The sequence below is a fragment of the Siphateles boraxobius genome, unplaced genomic scaffold (genome assembly GCF_051911475.1).
Source record: "Siphateles boraxobius isolate OS27281-9 unplaced genomic scaffold, OSU_SipBor_1 104, whole genome shotgun sequence".
NCBI classification, from domain to species: Eukaryota; Metazoa; Chordata; class Actinopteri; order Cypriniformes; family Leuciscidae; genus Siphateles; species Siphateles boraxobius.
In genome coordinates this window covers 3,828,376-3,848,259 of record NW_027508705.1, presented here as the reverse complement: position 1 = coordinate 3,848,259, position 19,884 = coordinate 3,828,376, and the positions used below count along the sequence as shown (strand labels likewise).

The 19,884-nt window shown below is 38.1% G+C and overlaps 1 protein-coding gene across 1 annotated transcript in view; it reads left to right on the top strand.

The window, feature by feature from the left end:
• Positions 1–2,158: 2,158 nt before the first annotated feature.
• Positions 2,159–19,884, top strand: part of wdr11 (WD repeat domain 11) — a gene marked incomplete at its 5' end in the record, with an annotated part of 82,525 nt that continues 64,799 nt past the window's right edge. The window contains 4 exons of the mRNA XM_077246389.1: positions 2,159–2,324; positions 9,180–9,282; positions 9,890–10,094; positions 18,787–18,887. Of these exons, the coding sequence (XP_077102504.1) occupies positions 2,159–2,324; positions 9,180–9,282; positions 9,890–10,094; positions 18,787–18,887 (575 nt within the window). The remainder of the gene's footprint in view (positions 2,325–9,179; positions 9,283–9,889; positions 10,095–18,786; positions 18,888–19,884) is intronic.

Sequence of the window (19,884 nt, the reverse complement as noted above, 5' to 3'; positions counted from 1 at the left end):
GTTTTTTCAATAACCATGCATAAACAATATTCTCTCAAAAATACAAACATGTACATACATCTTGCTCACATATTATGGTAGCCCTGTTTGTGCTAAATAGAGTGTAATTACACCTTTGCAATTAATATGTTTACAAGCAACTGAAAAAGCACAAATGTCAGGGCATGTCAAAACATCTCAAGGACCCCAAAAACACCTTAGACCTCAGAGGGTTAATAATGCTTGTATGTCGCAGTCGGCCGCTGGCCCTCCTTTCGTTTAGTTGTTTATTTCTATTGCGATTAGTTACATTTAACGTTTGCTGGTTCCCACCTTCTTCCTTTGGGTTTTTTACAGAAGTTAAACCAGAAATCGAAGGTAATGACGCAATGAGGAGAGATCGTACTGGTTAAAATAGCTGATTTCTCTGGATTGTAACATTGTTGGAAACGTTTGGGATAATGTAAGTAGTCAAGTCAACAAAATATATAACACTCTGCTAGTGGTTTTTGGATATTTTAATACAAAATTTCTGTGCCTTTAATAAAAAAATTAAACAAAATCTAAACCAGGAATGGTCACAAAGTATCGAAATCAGAACGAATCTTGAGGTGCCTAACGATTCCCAGCCTTACTCAAGTAATGACTGCACTTTCAGTGTCTTCTATAATTGCTCGATGTCCTCAAAAGTGAAATAACCACTAACACAACTTGCAGTCAGGAGAAACGGCACACTGCTTTCATACATTCAACATTACTTTGTGTCAGGGTTCTTATGCACCAGCTTTCAGAGGGAGAAATGATCATTTCCAGGGCTATAAATAATAAATAATAATGGGAAAAAACGAACAATGAAAAGCGATTAATTGAGTCTGCACGCTGTGCACGGAAAACATCCGCCAGTCTCTTCACTTTACAGTAGTGAAAAAAGCATTGCCATGGACTACTGGTTCATTTTCTGTGTCATGTATTTACTCTCACATGACAGGTAGTCCATGTATCATTTAAAGACATACACGCATAATGTTAAGAGGAATGAAGTGGACTCAAAGAAAACATGCAAACCTATTAAAACTAATGTAATGGCAAATTTTTAGTCAGTCTTCACTTAAATGATCCTTTGGAAATCATTCTAAAATGCTGATTTGCTGCTCAAAAAACATTGTTTCTTATTTTTGAAAACATTCTGCTTAATTTTTGTGGAAACTGCAATACTCATTTTTTTCCAGGATTTTTTCCAAATGTCTTTGCTGTAACTTATGGTAGCTGTTTATGAAGAGACAGAAATCTCTCAAATTTCAATAAAAGATCTTCATTTGTGTTCTGAAGATGAACGAAAGTCTTACGGGTTTGGAACGACATGAGGATGAATGATGACAGAATTTTCATTTTTTAATTAAGAAGCACAAAAAGATCAAGTAGTCAATAGTGACTACACCAATTGACCCTTCGCAAAGACCCGCCCCCCTTAGTTACTGTCGCTATGTCCGACAAGCTACGCCGCTCTCACGCACACACCATGTTCTCACGCAGTGAAAAATACATCACGGATCAGAGAGGAGACTGACAATACGCTGACAGACAGGACAGACCAGGTTACTTTTCGGTTACTTTTGATATTAAACATATTAAACAAAGACTCAACTTTCAAATTTGGTCATTTTTAAAAAGAGATTTAAACAATAAATACCGTTTTGTGGCTCTTTAATGTGTCGTGACTGATCCCTGTAGAGCCTCAGTTAAAGCTGCTCGTGAACCGATCATCTCTTCCTTCTAGTTCATTTATAGCATCAAATAAACATGAATGAACATAAGAAGGAATGTTGTTTTAACCGCGGACAGGCGTCAGTATATTCAGTTTTTCAAGTTCAAATCCTCCCATGTTAACTTAATCTACTAACTCTCCTGACTGCTTTGTCGGACAAAATGGCGGATGGCGAAGTACGATTGGTCAGATCACCTGTCAATCAAGCTCCCTGCGAAGGGTCAATTACCCCACAGCCATTGACTACACCAGACCGCTTACCATTGAACACCTTTGGATAAAGGTGCATAGTGATCTGATTTGTGTTGTAGAATTGTACGCAAAAGCTGGTTGGGCCATAGATAAACACTGAAGCAGGCAGGATAAATCGATGTTTTAAATGTGACCTGGCTATGTGTGTGTGTTTGTTTGCAGGGCTGAAGCAGTGACTCTTAATGACTGTCTCCAGCTGTCATATCTGCCATCCAAGAGGAACCACATGCTGCTGTTGTACCCCAGAGAAATCCTCATCCTAGACCTGGAGCTCAGTCAAACCGTCGGAGTGGTCGCCATCGAGCGCTCCGGGGTGCCTTTTATACAGGTGTGTGTGTGTGTGTGTGTGTGTGTGTGTGTGTGTGTGTGTGTGTGTGTGTGTGTGTGTGTGTGTGTGTGTGTGTGTGTGTGTGTGTGTGTGTGTGAGTGAGAGCGAATGTAATACTGCATGCTTTTAATAGAATGGGTACCTTTTTTTATTTGATAAAGTGATTTTTTTGTGTTTTAATGAACTACATTGTGCCATCTTAAAAAGTAGATGATATATATATATATATATATATATATATATACATATATATATTGTAGATGATATATCTCTACCAACCAGAACAGATACAGGGATCTCTGTACAGTACACACAGGGCATAAAACTAATTTTTTTCCACACCTGCCACAACAGAAAATTTACCAGCCAAAAATATTTTTTTATCAGCCATGAGACAAAAACAGGCAGACACCAACATTTTAAATACCAGCGAAAATTCACATTCCTCTATTCCAATTTGATACCTAGCTAAAACTACTAGCTTAACGAATATAAAATTAATAGCCTACATTTTTAAAGACAAGTAAATAGTTAGTAATAAAATAAGAACGAACTATCAAATTTAAAGCACAAATAAATACAATACATACAAATACAATAAACTGCTCTTCAGCAAAGGTCTAATAGTTTTCAGGTACCTAAATTAAATAATGTAATAATCAAATAAATAACAGACTTCATATCCTTTTAAAGTTCAAGAGCAGTGAGTGTTTCTTCTTTGTCCTTTGTAGGGCTGGTCCGAATACCATTTTTGGAGTTTTGAAGCTTCGGTAGTAATGAACATCGAATATTCGAAGCTTCGAAATCTCTATATGTTCCGAGAGAAATTTTAAGGAAGTTGGTTGGGCTACCACACCCGCGTCACGCTTGCATTCACGCTCAAATGAATCGCTTGAACTGAGCAGTAGCAAGGCAAAATGAGTTCGACTGAAATTGAAATAGAGGATGCCCCGTCCAATTACAAGTCCGACGTCCGGCAGCATTTTGGTTTTCCACTTACTCGACAGGAGAACGGTAAAAAAACAGGCAAAACACGAAGTGTGTGTAAATACTGTAAACAAACACTGTTAACACGACGTCGAACACAACAAATATTATGTTTCATTGAGTGCTTGAAGTGGGGAAAAAAGGTGCCGGTACTCTCTTGCATTGGCAAATCATGACATTTGAGATTTCTACAGTGGAAAACAAAACTTGGAGATATTGCAGGTATAACAACTATTTATTGTTATTAACAGCATAAATGTATTTAAACAAGTCGTGCGTGTGTGTGTGTGTGTGTGTGTGTGTGTGTGTCAAAACGGAACTCCTCCAAGTCAAGTCCAAAAATACATTTATGGTGAGATTACTACATTTTATTTAATTAAATGCATTTATGGTAAGATTATTATATTTTCATGTCAGTCTGTGTTCATGTTGACCACGAACCATGCGCTGTAACTTTAATTCAGCGCGTGCAGCACAGCAGAAATAGACTCTGTGTGGAAACGATCGCTGCACTGCTGTATAAATTGTCTCTGTGTATACAAACCGCTCCTTGAACGGATCGCTGGAGCGCATCCGTGTGCAGTGTGAAAGCTCTAACCTGTTTACATGGGTGCTGAAAAAATACGCACCACATACCACTGCAAACGGAGTATATGTGAAACGGGCTCACTGACGCTTTTTCTGTCAGTGGTAGAAGGAAGTTGCGGTACGCAAGAAAAATTGCAGGTACGCTTAAGAGTAAAATGTAGAAGTGCCAGTACCGCCCCACTTCGAGCACTGGTGTCATTTAAAACGGCACAACAAAGACAAACTCCTGCAACCAGGTGCGGAAAAAAGAGTGAAAGAAGGACAACTGTATAGAAGACATCTATACAAAGTAGTTTTATTGGTCAGTGACACCTAGTCAATTGTTAATTTTACATACAGAAGGTTAAACTAAATCTTGATTTATATTGAAGTATTGTAAATTCTTTAAGTTGTATGTATAACAAGACATTTATTGAACACTTAATGTGAAATAAATCTGTTGTTTGATTTTCAGTTTAATCTTTTTTTATTTTGATCAAAATATCATGATACATATCGTATCGTGAACCCAGTATCGTGATAGGCATCGAATCGTGAGCTGAGTGTATCGTTACACCCCTACAGACGAGACGCGACATGTTCAGAATTAATAAAATTAATAAACTACAGAACAGCGCAAGCGGGAAGCGGCGCGCCTAACGCGAGCAGAGCTTATATGCTCCGAGAACGGACACTGCACTAGTGATATAACACACACACACACACACACACACACACACACACACACACACACACACACACACACACACACACACACACACACACACACACACACACACACACACACACACACACGTACATCTATCTTTATGAGGACATTCATTGACACAATGCAATCTCTAGCCGCTTACCCTAACCTTACTAATCACAACTAAGTGCTTAACCCAAACCCTTACCCTAAACCTACCCTTAACCTAATTATAACCTTATCCCTAAAACCAAGTCTTGAACCTCAAACAAGCCTTTAAAGGGGTCTCAGAAAGTGAGGACCGGCCAAAATGTCCTCACTTTACTCTCTTTGTCCTCACTCCAATGGTCTAAAACTCAAACTGGTCCTCACAAAGATAGTTGTACAAGTACACACACACACACACACACACACACACACACACACACACACACACACACACACACACACACACACACACACACACACACACACACACACACACACACACACACACACACACACACACACACACACACACACACACAGGTCTGTTAACTTAAGCAATAGTTTTAATAAGGTAGTCTTATAATATTTTTCTCACTGACAGTAGGGTAGATTTAAATAAATAAAAACGAAATTTAAATGAATAAAAACAAAATTTAAATATAGAAAAACTAAATTTCTCCTCTATTTCGCAGGAGATAATTTAGATTGATAATAACGGGTAAAAAGGATAAAACATTTTGTTTCTATTATTCTATTTTCCACAATGTCAAAGCAACGCAGCTTAACCCAAAACACAAGCTCATGCATGCACTTCTGTCCATACAAACTCCGCTGTTCTGCGATCTAGCCAGAGAATACTCCCGTTGCATGAACACTTTTAGTAGTCCAAGAAGAAGCAAATATATGTATTAAGTAGCTGTAATGTTAAGTATTATATTTCACCAGATTTTATAGTGTAAAACATATTGAAGCGCAAATGAGAACCGTTTCAAGGGGGATGCCAGGTGTGAAAAAAACACACACAAAAAAAACGAATATTTCAAATCGGACACCAACCCACCGACCGAATATTCGAATATGCAGGTCCAGCCCTAGTCCTTTGTTGTTTGGTTAACATAAAAAATGCAGACAGTAGCAGGATTATTAGGATGCTGTCACTTTAAGACCGAATGCACGCACGAATAATGTGTTTTGTGTTTGCATTCACTTAAGACATAACAAACTATGTTTACTAGGATACTCGCCGAGACAGGCGTTTTTTGACATAATTGTCAACTGACGACTGACACCATTTCATACATTGCCAATGCTGATTTTTACTTTCATTTGGCGCTTGGCGAGAGTACATTTTAGGTCCTGAGTACAGACATTTACACAAATAAACCAAAAATGAACCAAAAACATTTCAGTGCAAGACACAGAACATCAATTTCTTTGCTTCTCGTGCACCATAAACACTGGTGTTTGTTAACAGACACTCATGCCACACAGATAGTGCTTCTCACATGAAGACGTGATTATTTCTCCTTCTGCTAAACACAAGCAGAAATGCTTAAAGAGACGCACAGACTCCTTGACTCTGACGCCTCATTCACGGCACTCATTCAAGCCGATAGAGAAGCACTTATCAGAGATACTGACATACAGACAGAATAATATTGTCACTATAAATATGTGCGAAGCGCTATTGTTCTGTTGCGGCCAAGCCCAAATACGGCTAGAGTGCTTAATGTAGAAAACATTAACCCAAATACATCACTGCTCCTGAAAAAAGCCCCCACAAAAATGCTCCCTGCAGATATTTATAAGCTACTTTCTGATAACTCAAGCCGCCGGCATGGGAACACTGTGGATTGATATCTAACAATAGTTTTTGAGTAATGTGAAATTTCAAAGTCAATACCGAGCCAAGTGTAACTGTATAAGGAGTAAGAAAGAAGGTAAAGCTTTATATACATTGCACCTTTTAAAAATGTTGTTTAAAAAGTGCTTTACTGAAGAGAAATACATGTGTGCATTGACAGAAATGATAATCATAGAGATAAGAGATAAGATAATAAATTGCAATGCAATAAAATAAATATATTTACACTTAGAAGTATAGAGATACTTTTTTAAAGTGCATATTGAGCCGATTGCATGTCGGATGTCAGGTAGAGAGTTCCAAAGCTTGGGACTGAAATGGCGAAAGGCTGACTCGCCAATTTTTAGCCGTGTTTTTTTTATTATTATTTTTTTTTACAACTAACAAGTTACCATTGGAGGATGTTCGGAGCGATCTTTACTAAAGAAATTGGGCATTACAACATATTTTGATGTGGTATTTCTGAAATATCATCTGCAGGCTCTGTACTATGGTTAGCTAATTCGAGATTTCCTCAGACATTAAATGGTGCAGGCTAGCAAATAAAAAAATCAAAGGAAATACCTGCTATGAACTCCTACATGGGACGTTTCGTGAAACAGTGATTTTGAGAGACGCCCGTTTCCAGCCTCAACGTCTCCTGAATATTTTTGTTATTTTTATTTTCTGAAGTAAAAATTATACTTTTCAAATAAGTTTTGATAGTTTCAGGGGGCTAAAATAAGAGACGGCCGCTTTTACACAAAAAGGGTTTAAAACCGTCCATGTCATTCATAGACACTTGACACAATGCTCAGTTGATGCATTTTATCAAATTAATTCCATATTTACACAGTAAAAGTTGGCATCACCTGTTCACCGTTCACAATTATTTACAAATATGTATTGTAAATGTGACACAAATTGCACTTGTTTTTAGAATGATCCATTTAAATGCAATTTCTTGAGCATCTGTGCATTCGATAATGCCAGTGTGTCTTCTGATCCGTTTTATTGTGTTTTGTTAATTAAATTGTGTTTAAAGCTTCCCATCCTCCACACACACACACACACACACACACACACACACACACACACACACACACACACACACACACACACACACACACACACACACACACACACACACACACACACGCACACACACACGTATATGCATTAAGTGTTATAAAGCACTTGTCAGGAAGGCAATTTGCATGACTGATGGTGCAGCTGCAAGCTCTCATACTCTGAATCTAGGTTGACCGTGGGAGCCTGGCATAAGCCAATAACACACACTGAAGGCTCACACATTCGTCCTAGTTCTTCTCCTACCAGAACCCAAATACTCACAACAAACACTTGTTTTTTTTATTAAGTATACATAGAGGCAGATATGTGTGCTGACTCAGGTCCGTTTGAATATGCAAAAGTGATATTGTTTAAAGAACAGTTTATCGAAACATGAAAATTCTCTCATTATTTACTCATTATCATGTTGTTTCAAAACTATATTTATTATTTTTCCTTTTAACAAGAGCTTGGACAAGGAGTTGTGTAGCATGCTCCTATAGGAAGGATCCTCGTAATGTTAATCTGCAGGACCGGGCAGTCCTAGCTATGTGGTCTGTGAAGTTTAAGTGATCGTCAATCACAACTCCAAGGTTTCTGGCTGTCCTGGATGGAGTTATGGTTGATGAACCTATAGCTGAACGGAGAAGTTGTAATGAAGCGTTGAGTTGGCTGAGAACACAAGCAGTTCTGTCTTTGCAAGGTTGAGTTGAAGGTGATGGTCCTTCATTCTGGCTGGCTAATAACTGCCAGTCTCCTGGTAGTGGGAAACTTCTTTTCTTAATGCCTTTTTTTTTTAAGATCACATATTTTAGCAACCATCATAAATTAGGTATCATCCAAAAGCTTACATGCTCCGAATCCATCCTATGAAGACCATTTTGAAATTGAACATCGTGTTAACATGAAAATTATATTTTAGCGGGCTTAATGTTTGTGATATCTACTTCAGATTTGCAACACAACTTGGTTAAACATACGACTTTGATTTTTTTTATGGCAATCTTAGAACTCGTTTTTTTTTGTAAAATATATATTTTGTATCAAATTAAAAAAAAAATGTTTACTTCAGTACATTTGCTTTACTGAAACAAACTTCTATACACTGTAAAAGGTGTTCAGTTCTACTTAAAAATTTAGTAAACTCGTTGCCTTAAAATTAAAAAGTAAATAAACTTAATGCTTAATTGAAAAAAATAAGTGATGTGAACTTGACAATTCCACATTACGTAATGTTTTCAATTATGCATGAAGTTTATTTACTTAAAAATTTTAAGGCAACGGGTTTCCTCAATTTTTTTAAGTTAAGTCAACTGATCACTTTTTACAGTGTAACCTTTTTTACATTTTCCTTTTTTGAAGTGCAATCACTTCTGCAATATCCTGCTGAGACCAACCTTAGGTCTGTAGTCCAAACCATTCATGAATTACTAACATTGAAGTTCAGATTCGTGTTAAACAGGGGGTGACAGTTAACAGGTTAAGTGTTAAAAAATTGCAGTAAGATCAAAAAAAGAGCTTCATATTTGCCGCTTATATTGCATTATACCATGCCTTTTATATATATATATATATATATATATATATATATATATATATACGTTTTAAGACTAAATTTTTGTGATTTATATGATGTAATTTGGCTGGGGAAACATTGAAGCCTCTAATGCTTTCTGTCTTGTGTGTGTAGGTGATCCCTTGTGCCCAGAGAGATGCTCTCTACTGCCTCCACGAGAACGGTTGCGTCACCCTGCGTGTGTGTCGCTCCACAACACCGCCTCCTAATGAATCAGGCAAGACAGCCTTTGTTCCTTCACAACTATTCTTCAGTCTGGGGCTGAGGCATAGTCATTTTACATCACAATTATGGTATACATAGTTAGTTAGTTACTTTTATTCTCCACAAGGTGGAAATTTGTGTCTGGCTTCTCCATACAGACACCAACACAACAAATTCAAACTATATACACATACCATTTCATCGTACACACACAAATATACATTCCCATATCTACATATATATATGCCTACAAATCCATGTCTACTTCAATTCAACTTCAAGACTCAGCATTTACAGTTGTGACAAAAAACGTCTGATACTGATTTTTCCTTGCCCATGGTTGCCTAAAAACGGCTCTTTGATGGTAACACCTGGAATTGAGAGTGTAGGGGATGAGAATGATCTTCTGTAATGCTATTTTGTTTTATTTGTAATATATGAATATCATTTAGTTGCCTTTGTAATCATGTTTTCTACATTAAGCACTTTAGATAATTTTGCTTTACATTTAGCACTCAGATTTCCATACCATATAAAAGACATGATACTCTCAACAAGATTTTTATAGGCCATTTTTTAGAATAGGTTTACTCATACCAAATGTTTTTTGGTTGTTGTAGTGACTGACCCAGAGCAGAATATCCAAGAGTTGGTATACGATCTCCGCTCCCAGTGTGACGCTATCCGTGTGACTAAGACCGTGCGGCCCTACCGAGTGGTGATCTGTCCTGTCAATGAGAACAGTGCCGCCCTGGTGGTCAGTGATGGAAGGGTGATGCTGTGGGAGCTCAAAGCTCATCTCAGTAAATCTTCATCCAACCTGAGGTACAGTTTTTCAAAACATATTAAAGTACTGAATATGAAAACAATGGGTTCTTAAGTTTCACATATACAATTAATAAAAATAAAATAAAAAACCCTGCAAAACCTGTTGGTAGTCCTGATTTACATGGGCAGTCATGGCCTAATGGTAACAGAGTTGGACTGGTGACCCAAAGGTTGACTGGCAGGAATATGACTGAGGTATCCTTGAGCAAGGCACCTAACCCCCAATCGCTCCCCGGGCGCTGCTCCGGGTGTGTGTATCCACGTTTGCAGTGTGTGTGTGTTCACTACTCACTACTCTGCTCCTAATGTGTGTTCACTTACTTGGATGGGTTAAATGCAGAGGTCAAATTCCAAGTATGGGTTACCATACGTGGCCATCACGTGTCACTTTCACTTTCAATTAAAAAAAATTTTTAGACATGTAGCAAGCTTAAAAAATTTACTATAATGAAGGCTTTGCTGATTTTACTTGATATACCTTCTTGGAGCATCAATTTTACACACCGTTTAAATCTAATTTAATTAATCTGATTTATTCAGCATATTACTTTCTGACTTAACCAATGGCGTTAGTTTTCGATCTTGTTATTAGGAAGAATATAATTTCACTGGTAATGGTATCGACTACTGAATTTTCATATCAGGACAAACCTACATAAAACACACCAATAAATTCTGATTAGATTTTTTACATACAGTTTTTAAAAGTACAATAAAAAGATGCATTTTATGAAATTTAACATGCCCAAGTTCTATTTCATCCCAAAATCCAGATTAAAAAAAAAAAATTTTGTCAAAAGAATGTGAAACCTGTTTGAGGATCATTTTGCATTGTGATATTTCCATGGTAATTTAAAGGGGTCATGACATGTTTTTTTTTTATGTTCTTTGAGGTTTACTTATAATGTTGATACATTTATTTGCACACCAAAAAAAAAAATCAACATTATTGCATAAGAGACAGAATCAACGCACACTCGCTACTGCATGCAAATAAGCGTTTTGAAAACATTACCCATATAAAACCATTTACAGATAAAGCATGAATGTATAGTCAGTTCCTATACAGTCGCTGCTTCATCTGTCAACAAAAAAACTGTCCATTACACCATGCCTCGTGAACAAACATAATCCTCCGTCACGATCCTGGACTCCAGTAAAATAAACCATCCACTTGTTTCCGACGCTTAAGTTTGTACAGAGACACAAACGAGCAGTTTAAACTGGATGCGTCAACTCCAACTTTTTTCGACAGACTATTGTCGACAGACTCAAGTGTGAGTCTAGTATCAGTAGACTCTTAATACTAGTATCAGTAATCTTAACACACATCTGTATATTGTACCAGTGTAGACAGCGTCAGTCATTATAATCTGAACACACATCTATGTACTGTATCAGTGTAGACAGCGTCAGTCTTTAAAATCTGAGCACACATCTGTATACTGTATCAGTGTAGACAGCGTCAGTCATTATAATCTGAGCACACATCTGTATACTGTATCAGTGTAGACAGCGTCAGTCATTATAATCTGAGCACACATCTGTATACTGTATCAGTGTAGACAGCGTCAGTCATTATAATCTGAACACACATCTGTATACTGTATCAGTGTAGACAGCGTCAGTGATTATAATCTGAACACATATCTGTATACTGTATCAGTGTAGACAGCGTCAGTGATTATAATCTGAACACATATCTGTATACTGTATCAGTGTAGACAGCGTCAGTCATTATAATCTGAACACACATCTGTATACTGTATCAGTGTAGACAGCGTCAGCATTATAATCTGAACACACATCTGTATACTGTATCAGTGTAGACAGCGTCAGTCATTATAATCTGAACACACATCTGTATACTGTATCAGTGTAGACAGCGTCAGTGATTATAATCTGAACACACATCTGTATACTGTATCAGTGTATCAGCGTCAGTCATTATAATCTGAACACACATCTGTATACTGTATCAGTGTAGACAGCGTCAGTCATTATAATCTGAGCACACATCTGTATACTGTATCAGTGTAGACAGCGTCAGTGATTATAATCTGAACACACATCTGTATACTGTATCAGTGTATCAGCGTCAGTCATTATAATCTGAACACACATCTGTGTACTGTATCAGTGTAGACAGCGTCAGTGATTATAATCTGAACACATATCTGTATACTGTATCAGTGTAGACAGCGTCAGTCATTATAATCTGAACACACATCTGTATACTGTATCAGTGTATCAGCGTCAGTCATTATAATCTGAACACACATCTGTATACTGTATCAGTGTAGACAGCGTCAGTCATTATAATCTGAACACACATCTGTATACTGTATCAGTGTAGACAGCGTCAGTCATTATAATCTGAACACACATCTGTATACTGTATCAGTGTCAGTCATTATAATCTGAACACATATCTGTATACTGTATCAGTGTATCAGCGTCAGTCTTTATAATCTGAGCACACATCTGTATACTGTATCAGTGTAGACAGCGTCAGTCATTATAATCTGAACACACATCTGTATACTGTATCAGTGTAGACAGCGTCAGTGATTATAATCTGAGCACACATCTGTATACTGTATCAGTGTAGACAGCGTCAGTGATTATAATCTGAACACATATCTGTATACTGTATCAGTGTAGACAGTCAGTCATTATAATCTGAACACACATCTGTATACTGTATCAGTGTAGACAGCGTCAGCATTATAATCTGAACACACATCTGTATACTGTATCAGTGTAGACAGCGTCAGTCATTATAATCTGAACACACATCTGTATACTGTATCAGTGTAGACAGCGTCAGTCATTATAATCTGAACACACATCTGTATACTGTATCAGTGTAGACAGCGTCAGCATTATAATCTGAACACACATCTGTATACTGTATCAGTGTAGACAGCGTCAGTCATTATAATCTGAACACACATCTGTATACTGTATCAGTGTAGACAGCGTCAGTGATTATAATCTGAACACACATCTGTATACTGTATCAGTGTATCAGCGTCAGTCATTATAATCTGAACACACATCTGTATACTGTATCAGTGTAGACAGCGTCAGTCATTATAATCTGAACACACATCTGTATACTGTATCAGTGTAGACAGCGTCAGTCATTATAATCTGAACACACATCTGTATACTGTATCAGTGTCAGTCATTATAATCTGAACACACATCTGTATACTGTATCAGTGTATCAGCGTCAGTCATTATAATCTGAACACACATCTGTATACTGTATCAGTGTAGACAGCGTCAGTCATTATAATCTGAGCACACATCTGTATACTGTATCAGTGTAGACAGCGTCAGTGATTATAATCTGAACACACATCTGTATACTGTATCAGTGTAGACAGTCAGTCATTATAATCTGAACACATATCTGTATACTGTATCAGTGTATCAGCGTCAGTCATTATAATCTGAACACACATCTGTATACTGTATCAGTGTATCAGCGTCAGTCATTATAATCTGAACACACATCTGTGTACTGTATCAGTGTATCAGCGTCAGTCATTATAATCTGAGCACACATCTGTATACTGTATCAGTGTATCAGCGTCAGTCATTATAATCTGAACACACATCTGTATACTGTATCAGTGTAGACAGCGTCAGTCATTATAATCTGAACACATCTGTATACTGTATCAGTGTATCAGCGTCAGTCATTATAATCTGAGCACACATCTGTATACTGTATCAGTGTAGACAGCATCAGTCATTATAATCTGAGCACACATCTGTATACTGTATCAGTGTAGACAGCGTCAGTCATTATAATCTGAACACACATCTGTATACTGTATCAGTGTAGACAGCGTCAGTCATTATAATCTGAGCACACATCTGTATACTGTATCAGTGTAGACAGCGTCAGTCATTATAATCTGAGCACACATCTGTATACTGTATCAGTGTAGACAGCGTCAGTCATTATAATCTGAACACACATCTGTATACTGTATCAGTGTATCAGCGTCAGTCATTATAATCTGAGCACACATCTGTATACTGTATCAGTGTAGACAGCGTCAGTCATTATAATCTGAGCACACATCTGTATACTGTATCAGTGTAGACAGCGTCAGTCATTATAATCTGAACAAACATCTGTATACTGTATCAGTGTAGACAGCGTCAGTCATTATAATCTGAACAAACATCTGTATACTGTATCAGTGTAGACAGCGTCAGTGATTATAATCTGAACACACATCTGTATACTGTATCAGTGTAGACAGCGTCAGTCATTATAATCTGAGCACACATCTGTATACTGTATCAGTGTAGACAGCGTCAGTCATTATAATGGCTTCTATTTGATTTTGACACGACACTCTCATTCAGTGTAGGCAAATATCAGCTGTTAAGCGACTGAACGCCAGTGGGCGGGGCCTATGGTTCGATGATGAAACTTTTCACCGATGTCTTGCTCTGGAGGCAGGCATATGCAAATGTATTTTCCCGTGTGATGTCACAGATCCCTCAATATCAAAACAAGTCATGTTTGGAGCTTGATTTAAATAAATGCTTTGTTTATAATGAGGACGTTTTGAGCTATGAAAAAGTGATTTTTTTAATTGTACAAAGACCTCTATTATGTCAAAAGATCAAGGCAAATTTGATTTGCATGACAACTTTAAAATTCAAGTCATCTTTATTTTAATAGCACTTTATTACACGGTTCTATGGAATATGTGATTCTGATTGATCAATCGCGCCATCCAGCGGTAAGTTATTCCCAGATAACAACCGCTGAAAACAGAAACATCGGCTCATCCGGGTCACTAAAGTCAGCAGCGTTATACGCTTGCTAGGAACGGTTTTTCTTCGTGGAAGTTTTGCAGTTGGTGAGCTAATAAAATATTAAAACTCAGTTGAATCAATATTTTGTGTACAATTATTTAATTATGCCATCCAGTATCGTGGACTCGCTCTCTCTTGTTTCATACAAACGCAGCTGCTGCCATTTTGTGACTATTGGTTTGTACACTGTTGGATTATGAGATACAAACAGGAATGATTTTAAAACTGTTTAACCTGAAATCAATATATCTTATCCCCATAAATATTTATGTGGCGAAATGCTGTATGATAAGTGATATGAATGACTGTATACCATATCTCTTAAATGTCCGTTTAGTTTTATACTTACCGCGCTGCAACTGCTCTCAATATTTCAACACAGATCAATATTTCGCGTCTAATTATTTACTTATGTGGCAAGTAGCCGTGCAATAAGCGGGATAATGTACATCCAGCCGGTGGTTCTCTCAGAATAACCCCCTTCAGGCTGATGGACGACCCCTCCGCTTCGCATCTGTGTCCTCATCATCCTGTCAGGGGTTTATTTTCAGAGAACCACCGGCTGGATGTACATGATCCTTTACTTATACGGTCCTTCTCAAAAAATTAGCATATTGTGATAAAGTTCATTATTTTCCATAATGTAATGATAAAAATTAAACTTTCATATATTTTAGATTCATTGCACACCAACTGAAATATTTCAGGTCTTTTATTGTTTTAATACTGATGATTTTGGCATACAGCTCATGAAAACCCAAAATTCCTATCTCAAAAAATTAGCATATCATGAAAAGGTTCTCTAAACGAGCTATTAACCTAATCATCTGAATCAACTAATTAACTCTAAAAACCTGCAAAAGATTCCTGAGGCTTTTAAAAACTCCCAGCCTGTTACATTACTCAAAACCGCAATCATGGGTAAGACTGCCGACCTGACTGCTGTCCAGAAGGCCATCATTGACACCCTCAAGCAAGAGGGTTAGACACAGAAAGAAATTTCTGAACAAATAGGCTGTTCCCAGAGTACTGTATCAAGGCACCTCAGTGGGAAGTCTGTGGGAAGGAAAAAGTGTGGCAAAAAACTCTGCACAACGAGAAGAGGTGACCGGACCCTGAGGAAAATTGTGGAGAAGGACCGATTCCAGACCTTGGGGGACCTGCGGAAGCAGTGGACTGAGTCTGGAGTAGAAACATCCAGAGCCACCGTGCACAGGCGTGTGCAGGAAATGGGCTACAGGTGCCGCATTCCCCAGGTCAAGCCACTTTTGAACCAGAAACAGCGGCAGAAGCGCCTGACCTGGGCGACAGAGAAGCAGCACTGGACTGTTGCTCAGTGGTCCAAAGTACTTTTTTCGGATGAAAGCAAATTTTGCATGTCATTCGGAAATCAAGGTGCCAGAGTCTGGAGGAAGACTGAGGAGAAGGAAATGCCAAAATGCCTGAAGTCCAGTGTCAAGTACCTACAGTCAGTGATGGTCTGGGGTGCCATGTCAGCTGCTGGTGTTGGTCCACTGTGTTTTATCAAGGGCAGGGTAAATGCAGCTGGCTATCAGGAGATTTTGGAGCACTTCATGCTTCCATCTGCTGAAAAGCTTTATGGAGATGAAGATTTCATTTTTCAGCACGACCTGGCACCTGCTCACAGTGCCAAAACCACTGGTAAATGGTTTACTGACCATGGTATTACTGTGCTCAATTGGCCTGCCAACTCTCCTGACCTGAACCCCATAGAGAATCTGTGGGATATTGTGAAGAGAAAGTTGAGAGACGCAAGACCCAACACTCTGGATGAGCTTAAGGCCGCTATCGAAGCATCCTGGGCCTCCATAACACCTCAGCAGTGCCACAGGCTGATTGCCTCCATGCCACGCCGCATTGAAGCAGGCATTTCTGCAAAAGGATTCCCGACCAAGTATTGAGTGCATAACTGAACATAATTATTTGAAGGTTGACTTTTTTTTTTATTAAAAACACTTCTTTTATTGGTCAGATGAAATATGCTAATTTTTTTAGATAGGAATTTTGGGTTTTCATGAGCTGTATGCCAAAATCATCAGTATTAAAACAATAAAAGACCTGAAATATTTCAGTTGGTGTGCAATGAATCTAAAATATATGAAAGTTTAATTTTATCATTACATTATGGAAAATAATGAACTTTATCACAATATGCTAATTTTTTGAGAAGGACCTGTATAAGCAGGGCCGGATTAAGAGTTCAGAGGCCCCTGGCCACAATGTCTTGTAGGCCCCCCCTTAGGCAGGCCAAATGTATATTTTGTCCAAGGACATTTTAATATGGCATTTACAGTTTAACTGACTTAAAAGGAACCTTGTTGTACTATGCTGGAGTAAAGTTCATAAATGGTTGTTCTTTCCCATAGGAATTTTGTAAAACTATATGTTGGGTGGACCTCTGTGCCTCTAGGGGTGTTCGGGGGCATGCTCCCCCACAAGAAAATTTTGTACATTTTAAGGTTAAATGCATCAATCTCGTGCTCTTTGAGAGATCAAAATTAAGAGCTTCAACCCATGCACTGCTCGTTGAACAAAGAAAAAGCATTGATTTGTACCAGGAAAATAAAGAGGGCTCAAACATCTTTTTAGTTATGAGAGTCTCAGTCTACATTACATTATCAATGGTGTTTTAGAATGCCAAACAATTATAATAATAATGTAATAATGATTTATATAATTATTCCTATGACGTAAAATCCATATAGCCTATAAATGTACTATATAAGTGAAAATGAATATTTCAAAAGTATATTTTAGTCCCCATTACACTATAATACAGGAAAATTAAAATACTTTTGTCCTAATTTCTTCACTTGCAAGAAATAAACCCTTGAGCTTTTATTTAGGAGAAAACACGAGATAACCATGCTGTTCAAAGAGCGCACTTTTCTTTAAATCACGCAGCACAAACAGGATGCCTATTCTTAAAGTCTTGTGCTGTTTTATAAAGGCACAAAGCCATATCATGGTTTCGATTTTTGTTCGTTGGCAAAATATAACGCTAGAGACCTTTATGTTAGGTAAGGTTATACATTTTACATCTCATATGTGTTGGGAAAAGGGAGAAGAGAGAGTTCGGCAAAAGGCGGATTCAAACTCGGGTCGAGCACATCAAAAGCAGCTTTCTAGCACTTCACGCGCCCGCGTGCCCCACTGTAGTTATTCCGTGAAGGGCGTCTTTTTGCTAAAAAGACAGGCACTTAGTGCAAATATACGCTCCGTTATCTAAAATATTTGTTTTCTTCCCCTCGCTTGCGCCACAATTGCGCATGGCGAACTTGCAATGAATACATTTTATCAGACCGGCCCTCGCGGCCTCGAAACACTACCGGCCCACCGGGGAAACTCCCGACTCTCCCGATTGCCACTCCGCCCCTGGTGCCCAGGGCCCCTTAGATGTCGTGGGCCCCTGGGCAAGTGCGCATTTGCCCTAATGGTTAATCCGGCCCTATGTGTGTAAAGCAGGTTGTTTCAAAGCAGCTTTACTGGGATCAACAGACAAATAATGATTAAATTATTGAAACATAGTTCAATGCGGCTGTAAAACAGCTCTAAAAAGAATATAAAGGCTATAAAGCAGCTTTGGAGAATACAGTGATGTCATCTTCCAGCTCAGTTCAGTTCTCGTCAAAAACAGATCAATACAGTCCAGTCAGATCAATAATATTGAATATTAAGTTTAAAAAAAAACATAATCTTATTTAAATTGTGCAATTGTAGTCAGATTTATTATACTGTTTATATGTTTGTTTTAATAAAATATATTGTATTTTTCATGTTTTGTGAGTTAATCCACAATATATTTTCTTTCTCTCAGTTCTGGCTTGCCTCCCTTGTATTCTCCCGTGAATTTCTGTGGGACACCCTTACGTCAGAATCAAAAATGCATCCCGGATCTTTCTTTGAATACAATGATTGGTAAGATAGCCATCCGACACACACCCAGACACACACAATCTTGGACATCTATCTTTATGAGGACATTCATTGAACAATGCAATCTCTAGCCGCTTACCCTAACCTTACTCATCACAACTAAGTGCTTAACCCAAACCCTTACCCTAAACCTACCCTTAACCTAATTATAACCTTATCCCTAAAACCAAGTCTTGAACCTCAAACAAGCCTTTAAAGGGGTCTCAGAAAGTGAGGACCGGCCAAAATGTCCTCACTTTACTCTCTTTGTCCTCACTCCAATGGTCTAAAACTCAAACTGGTCCTCACAAAGATAGTTGTACACACACACACACACAACACACACACACTGACACACACACACTGACACACACACACACACACACACACACACACACACACACACACACACACACACACACACACACACACACACACACACACACACACACACACACACACACACACACACACACACACACACACACACACACACACACACACACACTTTTCTTTTCTTTTCTTCCACATGATTGCCTTATCCTGGCTTCTAAATATAACTCATTTAAACAGTCTCAGGCTTCATTCTCCTTGCCTTTGACTTGAGGAGATATTTCCAGGCTGAAGACCCTGAGGCCTCACACTGCTATCTGTCTTTTACAGTATCTGCACATCTTATTTTCCCTTTTAGAAGCCCAGCACTGATAACACTCATAGCCTGTGGCCTGGTTTATTTCCTGTTGTGTCTTTAATCATAGGCATTGGGTGGGTGTTTGGGTCTTAAAAGAGGAGTTCTAAACCTGAATCATTTTCTCTCTTCTTTGGAACACAAAAATAGGATTTTGAAGAGTTATGCTGGTCACTCTTTTCCAAGCAGTTACAATAAATGGGGACTGATGCTTTCAAGCACCAAAAACAATGCAAAAGCACCATAAAAGCAGTGCACAAATTGAGGAGGACTGAGGGTGTCGGTCAAAGATCAAATACTTTTGTACTTAAT